General features: G+C 33.4%; 1 protein-coding gene across 1 annotated transcript; it reads right to left on the reverse strand.

Moving 5' to 3' along the window:
* Positions 1-8058: 8058 nt before the first annotated feature.
* Positions 8059-10402, reverse strand: LOC132746031 (uncharacterized). Its single transcript, XM_060735080.1, has 4 exons — positions 9706-10402; positions 9312-9467; positions 8808-9057; positions 8059-8573 (listed from the first exon to the last, which is right to left on the reverse strand). Exons 1-4 carry the CDS (start codon positions 9994-9996, stop codon positions 8512-8514), a joined length of 759 nt encoding a protein of 252 aa, XP_060591063.1. The 5' UTR covers positions 9997-10402; the 3' UTR covers positions 8059-8511.
* Positions 10403-10732: the final 330 nt, after the last annotated feature.

The following is a 10732-nucleotide window of genomic DNA, read 5'->3' on the forward strand; positions in this document are numbered from 1 at the left end:
TTTCGGTCCTACTAAACACTGCTAAGGACTGCTAAGGACCGCTAAGGACTGCTAAGGAGCCACAAAGGACTACTAGGGAGGCACAAAGGACCTTAAAATACCTCCCAGGCCATTCTTATAATACATGGTAGTATGTTTAGTGAAAAAAAATTATAATTTTAAGAAAAAATATTATTTTGGTGAAAATTTTATGAGTTGCTGGACCGCTAAGGACTGCTCAGATACACAAAAGACTGCTAGGGAGGCACAAAGGACCTTAAAATACCTCCTAGGGCATTCTTATAATATATGGTAGTAAGTTATTAGACAAAAATGTATTATTTTAAGAAAAAATATCATTTTAGTGATAAAATTTATGTTTTTGAAAAGTTGCCGGACCGCTAAGGACTGCTCAGGTGCACTAACAACTGCTAGGGAGGCACAAAGGACCTTAAAATCCCTCCTAGAACATTCTTATAATATATGGTAGTAAGTTGATAGACAAAAATGTATTATTGTAAGAAAAAATATAATTTTAGTGATAGAATTTATGTTTTCGATGAGTTGCCGGACCGCTAAGGTGCACAAAGGACTGCTAGGGAGGCACAAAGGACCTTAAAATATTTCCTAGGGAGGCACAAAGGACCTTAAAATACCTGTGAGGGCATTCTTATAATACATGGTAGTATGTTTAGTGACAAAAAAAGTATAATTTTAAGAAAAAATATAATTTTGGTGATAGAATTTATGCTTTCGATGAGTTGCCCGATCGCTAAGGACTGCTCAGATACACAAAAGACTGCTAGGGAGGCACAAAGAACCTTAAAATTCCTCCTAGGGCATTCTCATTATACAAGGTAGTATGTTTAGTGACAAAAAATGTATTATTTAAGAAAAAATATCATTTTAGTGATAAAATTTATGTTTTTGAAGAGTTGCCGGACCGCTAAGGACTGCTCAGGTGCACTAACAACTGCTAGGGAGGCACAAAGGACCTTAAAATCCCTCCTAGAACATTCTTATAATATATGGTAGTAAGTTAATAGACAAAAATGTATTATTGTAAGAAAAAATATAATTTTAGTGATAAAATTTATGTTTTCGATGAGTTGCCGGACTGTTAAGGTGCACAAAGGACTGCTAGGGAGGCACAAAGGACTGCTAGGGAGGCACAAAGGACCTTAAAATATTTCCTAGGGAGGCACAAAGGACCTTAAAATACCTGTGAGGGCATTCTTATAATACATGGTAGTATGTTTAGTGACAAAAAATGTATAATTTTAAGAAAAAATATAATTTTGGTGGTAGAATTTATGCTTTCGATGAGTTGCCCGACTGCTAAGGACTGCTCAGATACACAAAAGACTGCTAGGGAGGCACAAAGGACCTTAAAATACCTCCTAGAACATTCTTATAATATATGGTAGTAAGTTGATAGACAAAAATGTATTATTGTAAGAAAAAATATAATTTTAGTGATAGAATTTATGTTTTCGATGAGTTGCAGGACCGCTAATTACTGCTAGGAAGTTACAAAGAATCTTAAAATACCTCCTAGGGGCACAAAGGACTGCTAGGGAGGCACAAAGGACATTTATATACCTCCTAGGGCATTCTTATAATATATGGTAGTATGTTTAGTGAGAAAAAATGTATAATTTTAAGGAAAAAATATAATTTTGGTGATAGACTTTATGTTTTTTCGATGAGTTGCCAGACAGCTAAGGACTGCTCAGGTACACAAAAGACTACTAGCGAGGCACAAAGACCTTAAATAACTTCCTAGGGCATTTTTATATTATATTGTAGTAAGTTAATAGATAAAAAAATGTATTATTTTAAGAAAAAATATTATTTTGGTGATAGAATTTATGTTTTCGATGAATTGGAGGACCGCTAAGGACTGCTTGGGAGGCACTATTGACCTTAAAATACCTCCTAGGGTCACAAAGGACTGCTAGGGAGGCACAAAGGACCTTAAAATACCTCCTAGGGCATTCTTGTAATATATGGTAGTATGTTTAATGACAAAAAATGTATAATTTTAAGAAAAAATATAATTTTAGTGATAGAATTTATGCTTTCGATGAGTTGCCGGACTGCTATGGACCGCTAGGGAGGCACAAAGGGCGTTAAAGGACTTCCAAAGAAATTCTTGTAATATATGGTAGTAGGTTTAATGACAAAAAATGTATTACTTTAAGAAAAACTATAATTTTGGTGATAGAATTTATGTTTTCGATGAGTTGCTGGACCACTTAGGACTGCTAAGGGGCACAAAGGACTGTTAGGGAGGCACAAAAGACCTTAAATTAATAATAATTAGAGTGTAATAATTCTATTCAATTTTGTTTGGTGATCTTTCTTTTTTTATGTATTTTGGTGTTGATTATTATGTTTTGGATGAGTAACAGGACTGCATAGGATGTGAAAATTGACTAGGTCTTTAAGTAAATGCTCTTATGTTAAGTTGTAATCAAATGTATAAAGAATATCACTGTAGTGAATGAAATTATATTATGAAGAATTGAAGAAGAACAATTTTAAGTTCAAAGGAAATAAGATGTAATAAATGATCAAATAAATAAATGTGCTTATTGATAGTCTAACTATGAAAATGTTACAAAAATTGCCATTTTCTCCGGCAATTATGTAACAGTTGTCTGTAACATCCGTCCCTATCATCAGTATTAAATTTATATGAGCCGCGTCACGACAAAACCAACATAGTGCGTTTGTGACCAGCATGGATCCAGACCAGCCTGCGTATCCGCGCAGTCTGATCAGGATCCATGCTGTTCGCTATCAATTTCTCTACTTGTAATAGGGTTTGTAAGCAAACAGCATGGATCCTGATCAGACTGCGCGGATACGCAGGCTGGTCTGGATGCATGCTGGTCGCAAAGCCATTATGTTGGTTTTGTCATGACGCAGCTCATATTGTGCTTACTAAATCTCACAAAGGGAGTTTTACGCTAAATCTCCAAAGCAACTGATATTATTTTTTTTCTACGAAAATTATTTACATGAAATAGATTATAATGTTACTCTAACCTTCAGTGGACCAACAATTTATCAACATAATATTACAGCTAAAATGAATTTCGGACAAATATAAATATATATACATTGTATATTTTTTTTTTTTTTTGGTGTTTTCAAAATAAGGTACTGAAGTGGACAGATGTAACAGAAATGAGCAAATGATTCTTTTTTAATTTTACAATAACACTAAACTTATCTTGTTCTTATGTTGTGTGATATGGAAGTAGTTAGCTTTGCAACTGTACATAGAAATATTTCACACTAAAATTAAATCAAAATAATCTTATCAGGATATATATTCACAGAAAACTATTAAAATAGGATATATAGAATGTTGAAGTGACATTGTGGTTAAAATTAGTCAATTGTTAAAACATAGATTCTTTAAGATCATTCTTTTTACTTCAATAATAAACAAATCATCTATCCCAGCCCCTCATAAAACAGTTGGATACAGACCAATTTCAGCCCCTCATAAAACAGTGGGATATGGATCCTAACTATATACATACAGATGGGGCTGGCACATTATTGGAAGTTAACAAGCTGTATATTGGGAGCTGTGTATTGTATATTGGGATGTGTGATATATTACAAACCAGTGGGGGTGCCAATATAGGGTGATATACTTCAAAACAGTGGGAGGGACTTTCTGTTAGAGAAATGCCTATTATTAAGTAAGCTGTAAATCAATTAAGTCTAAGGATCTATTGAACATCATTTTTTTATTGGCCAAATATATAGTCAATGAAAAAAACAACCCAAAAAACAAATATATTTCACCACCCTGAATAAAGTATTTGTCTCCATATTCCAGCACATTGTCATATCACTTGACCAATTTAATTATTATAAGAAATGGAAGAAGATCATAAGAAAAATGATTTTATATATATGGTTATGACCTCAGTAATGAAAAAGTGATAATAATCAAAATTTGTTTGTAAACAAAGTCCTAAAAAAATATTTTGAATCTGTAAATTTTAATGAATGATCAGCAGTCCATTTATACTGAAACATTAACATAGAGAACTATCAATAATGAGAAATAATGAACTTATAACACTGAATCATAATAACATCTTCAGATAATAATGTTACTGACATTTCACATAAATAAACTTAAAATTTCATCAATTGGTAGTAATTAATTACAACAATTTAAAAGCAGATCTGTAATTTTTTAAATGAAAATTTTATTTGTTGGTATTTAGTAATTAGAAATTCAAGCTTATGAAAACTTATAATTTACTTCAGTCTGTATAATATCTATTAAAAAGATAAATCTGATTATATCACTATATATTATTTTGTAAATATATATAGAAAGTTACTGTCTGTATGATAATTTTCTTTAACACAATGGAAATACATTATCTGAAAATAAAGAATCTTCCTTTCATTATCAATGTTCTTATTTAATTCAGAACAGTTCATTCAAATGTCTATGCAACTTTTCATTTTGAAATACAAAAAGAAAGAAACTCCTTGATCAAGGAGCTTAATTCTATAAATTTTTCCTGAAATTTGTTCTATTTGTTTACATTAATTGTACATTATGTACTATTTAAAGCATATAAAGCTATTATATTAAAACCAAAACCCCAGGAACTATGAGATTTGAACATCTAGTGTAACATTCCCCCCAAAATGTAACAAACGCCTCCCTGCGGCATGTAATTTCTGGGTTTTCTAACAAAAAATAATTAGAAAGTCATAGAATTTTTGATGTTTTTTTTAGGAAATGTGTTTGCATATTTGATTTAAGAATGATTTGGTGTATGTATCTTTTTTTAATATTGACAATTTGCAGAATATTCGTCCAAATAGTTATCCTTTCTGTAATATTTTGAAAAAAAAATGTCCAAAAAGTTATCCTTTCTGACAATAAGGTACATTAAAACAACAAACATGGCCTTAATTAACTTTATTATTTGACATAGATGGTCCATTTACTGTGCAGAAGGGACAATTTGTTCAGCCAATATACACATTTTCAACATACATGTATATGAAACAAGAGCTGTCGGTAGGACAGCTACGCTCGACTATTCTTAGTGCTTGATAGTAAAAAAATGCTTGATACAGTTACCTCCTCCTGTTTACAGGTTGGGGTCATGATGGTGAACAAGTGTGCAAAGTTTCAAAGCCATATGTCAATGGACTTTGAAAATATTTGAACTATTACAAAAACTTTAACGTAAATTCTAAGTCAAACAAGAGCTGTCGGTAGGACAGCAACGCTCGACTATTCTTAGTCTTTGATAGTAAGAAAAAATGCTTGATACAATTACCTCCTCCTGTTTACAGGTTGGGGTAATGATGGTGAACAAGTGTGCAAAGTTTCAAAGCCAGATGTCAATGGACTTTGAAAATATTTGAACTATTACAAAAACTTTAACATAAATTCTAAGTCGAAAAAGGAGCATAATTCTGTCAAAATGCTTGATACAGTTACCTCCTCCTGTTTACAGGTTGGGGTCATGATGGTGAACAAGTGTTCAAAGTTTCAAAGCCATATGTCAATGGACTTTGAAAATATTTGAACTATTACAAAAACTTTAACGTAAATTCTAAGTCGAAAAAGGGGCATAATTCTGTCAAAATGCTTGATACAGTTACCTTCCTCCTGTCTAGAGGTTGGGGTCATGATGGTGAACAAGTGTGCAAAGTTTCAAAGCCATATGTCAATGGACTTTGAAAATATTTGAACTATTACAAAAACTTTAACGTAAATTCTAAGTCGAAAAAGGGGCATAATTCTGTCAAAATGCTTGATACAGTTACCTCCTCCTGTCTACAGGTTGGGGTCATGATGGTGAACAAGTGTGCAAAGTTTCAAAGCCATATTCAATGGACTTTGAAAATATTTGAACTATTACAAAAAACTTTAACGTAAATTCTAAGTCGAAAAAGGGGCATAATTCTGTCAAAATGCTTGATACAGTTACCTCCTCCTGTCTACAGGTTGATGTCATGATGGTGAACAAGTGTGCCAAGTTTCAAAGCCATATGTCAATGGACTTTGAAAATATTTGAACTATTACAAAAACTTTAACATAAGTGGTTACGCCGACGCGGACACCAACGCCGACGCCGACACTCGGGTGACTACAATAGCTCTACTTATTCTTATCGAATAGTCGAGCTAAAAATGTGATTCATAATGATATGTGTTTGTATATATTCTTTTTATATGTGCTTGTACATTTATATGTAAACTTGAATTTGTTTGGTCAGGATCTGTGTTCATGTATATAGATGTTTTGATATGTGTTTAAGACTGGCTTTATTATTGATATGTGCTTGTATATAAATATGTATACTTGCATTTTTGTCAGGGTATGTCTTTGTATATAGATGTTATGATGTGTGTTAGAGACCGACTCCTCGAAAACATAAATTTTATCATTAAAATTATATTTTTTCTTAACATAATACATTTTTTGTCACTAAACATACTACCTTATATTATAAGAATGCCCTAGGAGGTATTTTAAGGTCATTTGTGCCTTCCTAGGAAATATTTTAAGGTCCTTTGTGCGTCCCTAGCAGTCCTTTGTGCACATTAGCGGTCCTGCAACTCATCGAAAGCATAAATTCTATCACCAAAATTATATTTTTTCTTAAAATTATACATTTTTTGTCACTAAACATACTACCTTATATTATAAGAATGCCCTAGGAGGTATTTTAAGGTCATTTGTGCCTTCCTAGGAAATATTTTAAGGTCCATTGTGCGTTACAGCAGTCCTTTGTGCACATTAGCGGTCCTGCAACTCATCGAAAGCATAAATTCTATCACCAAAATTATATTTTTTCTTAAAATTATACATTTTTTGTCACTAAACATACTACCATGTATTATAGGTATGCCCTCACAGGTATTTTAAGGCCCTTTGTGCCTCCCTAGGAAATTTTTTAAGGTCTTTTGTGCGTCCCTAGCAGTCCTTTGCACACCTGAGCAGTCCTTAGCGGTCCTGCACCTCATCGAAAGCATAAATTCTATCATAACAATTATATTTTTTCTTTTAACTTACAACCATATATTATAAGAATGTTCTAGGAGGGATTTTAAGGTCCTTTGTGCCTCCCTAGCAGTTGTTAGTGCACCTGAGCAGTCCTTAGCGGTCCGGCAACTCATCGAAAGCATAAATTCTATCACCAAAATATATTTTTTCTTAAAATTATACATTTTTTGTCACTAAACATACTACCATGTATTATAAGAATGCCCTCACAGGTATTTTAAGGCCCTATGTGGCCTCCCCTAGGAAATATTTTAAGGTCTTTTGTGCCTCCCTAGCAGTCCTTTGCACACCTGAGCAGTCCTTAGCGGTCCTGCAACTCATCGAAAGCATAAATTCTATCACAAAAATTATATTTTTTCTTACAATAATACATTTTTGTCTATTAACTTACTACCATATATTATAAGAATGTTCTAGGAGGGATTTTAAGGTCTTTTGTGCCTCCCTAGCAGTTGTTAGTGCACCTGAGCAGTCCTTAGCGGTCCGGCAACTCTTCAAAAACATAAATTTTACCACTAAAATGATATTTTTTCTTAAAATAATACATTTTTTGTCACTAAACATACTACCTTGTATTATAAGAATGCCCTAGGAGGTATTTTAAGGTCCTTTGTGCCTCCCTAGCAGTCTTTTGTGTATCTGAGCAGTCCTTAGCGGTCCGGCAACTCATAAAATTTTCACCAAAATTATATTTTTTCTTAAAATTATATTTTTTTTTTCACTAAACATACTACCATGTATTATAAGAATGCCCTAGGAGGTATTTTAAGGTCCTTTGTGCCTCCCTAGTAGTCCTTTGTGGCTCCTTAGCAGTCCTTAGCGGTCCTTAGCAGTCCTTAGCAGTGTTTAGTAGGACCCTAGAAATTTTGTTAACCAAACATAAGTAGATTTCGGTTATTAGTCATATCTTTATTTTATTACTACTTGTTTTTCATATAGTTCATAAATCATTATAGACTGTTAAAATAATATATTATAAAATTACTGAATTGGACATATTTTGACACTTTTTGTATGCGAATATTTGGAGTTCCATCTTATAATAAGGATATATATGCATAATTCTGATTAAATTACATACAGAAAAAAAAACAACACGAAGACGATCAATAGCAATAACATTTAATGTATAAAAACATCTTTTTTGTCAATATTATGTCATACATGTATATATAGTCACTTTCACTTTTACACTTTCATTGTTTTTTTTTTTCCATGCACATATTTCATTGTCTATTTTTTTTGACATCTTACGACTCTACTCTTGGGGCTTGTATAAGTTGCCGAATTCTCTCAAAAGTCCCGTTGATGATAACTCCCCATTCCTGTACTTATCCCATAGCTGGTGCGTCTGTCCCTGAAGAAAGGTGTACTTTTTCCGTTGGTAGCGGCGTAGTCTTCCTTCACTTATCAATTCCGAGTTCCTCACCGCTACCTGGGCCTCATCGAACAGCAGTTATATCAAAAGGTAGAATGGAGGCGTTCCCCCAGCCCTCCCATTCAATCTTCTATGCCATCCTATAAAATAATAGAAGTATATTACAATACCAATAAGATAGGCACAGGTCAACTATAATAGATATATTTATCTCTTTAATGCGGCGATGTATGTGTCCATGAATGCATTTCTCAAATTCGCTACAATTTTGGCTAAGACATATTTTTTTATGTATGAGAAGTATGACTGCTACCATGTATACAGTCTATTTCAAATATCTAATATTGTCATAATATTTTAAAATGTGATTTTACCTTCAACATCGTTGTTTGTGCGGATGCTCAATCCAAACACCGACCAAGAATGGACTGGCCACATATCATTGTCGATCCAGGTCCGTCTAATGTAAGCTAGCAGTCCATCAAAACGGTCTGGAGCTAAGTCTGCCATAGACTCGAACACAGGACCAATGTGTTCTGCAGGAAGGAATGGCAGACACAGAAGTTTTCTGATGAAGCGGTGTGCCCCTCGGTGACTGACATACTCGGCAGACAGGCCTTTTTCCTGTAAAAAAACAATTAGTTTCAGAATACGTTCAAGAAAGATAAAAAAAAATAAAATTAGTTTCAGAATATGTTCAAGAAAGATCTATAAAAATAAATTGGCAATATCAAAATATTTCAAAAAAAAATATATATGTATATTTCAATCATATGGCTCTTTTATATGAATATATTTGATGTGACATCATCTTGTTTTTATTTAATTCTATACTTTTTTTTAATATTGTTTGATTTAAATATGATTGTTTTCATTACCTGTACTTTCCTCCATACTGCTTGCCCCCAGTGGAAACTGCATCCGTGGATTTCTGCGTCCTCGAAAACGTGGCGTAATGCATTCCAAAGGGCTGCCTCAAAATCAACAACGAAGTCAACCACATTCACTTCGCGCTGTAGCAAACGACCCAGTTTCTGAAATACGAACTAAAAATTAAATTTCCATTCCAAACATTCCCATATACAGTACACTGATACAAATATTGTACAACCAGCCGATATTGAGTATATATCGTAATGCAATTTAAGTTTTTATTTTATTATTCTGACTACCTTTTAATCTTGTACATGTCCAGGAACCGGATTGATATATGGATATTTTTTCAATTAAATAATAATTTATAGGCTATTTTTAATATTGAGTCTGTCGTACCTTAAGGACTGCGACGTAGTCTCTTGTGCGTCTGCTGCTCATGAGGACGTAAACGAGAGGTAGTTGTTTCGCACAATCGCCGCTCCTTACGAAGGCATGGATAGAAAAAAGGCTTGTGAAAGGTTCCCTCACAACCTTAAATGTCCCATCGAGGTACCATCTCTTCGCTTTCTTCGGTGTAGCCAATTGATCGTCGCTAGCAAAAAGCAGGTGACGGCTGTCACCAACTCTCACGTCACACCGATAAAAGTTAGGCGGTAAAAAGTCTTCTTTCACCTTAAACAAAAACATGAAAATTTGCCGAAACTAAAGCTATGTGTTATCTTTAGAAATAATGAAAAGTAACAGAAACTATTATAATCTAATGCCAAGAAATCTCAATTTCCATCTGTCAAACGAATAAGGTCCGACATTTACTAAATCAAATAATTGTTGAGATGCTAAAACAGTATGTTGGAATCGTTGTTCTATGGTTTAACGTTGGGGTCCGTCTGGACTCCTTGCCACTGGTTCTTGTTGCTGGGTCGTATGGGGGTTGCGTTCTTTGAACGCCACCTTTCCTTGTTGATCTTGTTTTAACAGCATGCGTCATTACAGGGTAAACCATGATTTTATATCAAACGTACACATACCTCGAAGTTAAGATCTGAAGGTTCTTCTGGGCGAAGTTGTTGTCTCTTGCGGTTAACTACTCTAGCAATGTTTTATTTATAAACTATTATTGTATTGTATTGTATTTTACAACCAATAAATAAATATAATTGACACAATTGATACAATGACCTAAATTATCGTGTTGATTGACGATAAGTGGATACTGTACTGTTTTATGCATGATATAAATTGTTGTTAATTAAATATATCATGACACGTGCCTTTGGTTATTAAAGTATACACATGGTAATTTGATAATAGGATTAACGACACAAATACCTCTGTGGTTGGATACGTTTTTATATATTTAAAGAACGCGTGTCTTTAATTTGAAATTATACAAATCGCGTGAAAATCGTGCCAAAGGTTGTTA

This window comes from Ruditapes philippinarum, unplaced genomic scaffold, assembly GCF_026571515.1.
Source record: "Ruditapes philippinarum isolate M1 unplaced genomic scaffold, ASM2657151v2 ctg2218_1_1_1_1, whole genome shotgun sequence".
Taxonomy (NCBI): domain Eukaryota; kingdom Metazoa; phylum Mollusca; class Bivalvia; order Venerida; family Veneridae; genus Ruditapes; species Ruditapes philippinarum.

Excerpts from the sequence above, each read along its gene's own strand:
- LOC132746031 (XM_060735080.1), bottom strand. The coding sequence starts at position 9,996 with ATGTTTTTGTTTAAGGTGAAAGAAGACTTTTTACCGCCTAACTTTTAT. Across the intron at positions 9,468-9,705 it reads ACTACGTCGCAGTCCTTAAG|AAACTGGGTCGTTTGCTACA; the intron begins GTACGACAGACT and ends TTCGTATTTCAG. Across the intron at positions 9,058-9,311 it reads CAGTATGGAGGAAAGTACAG|GAAAAAGGCCTGTCTGCCGA; the intron begins GTAATGAAAACA and ends GTTTTTTTACAG.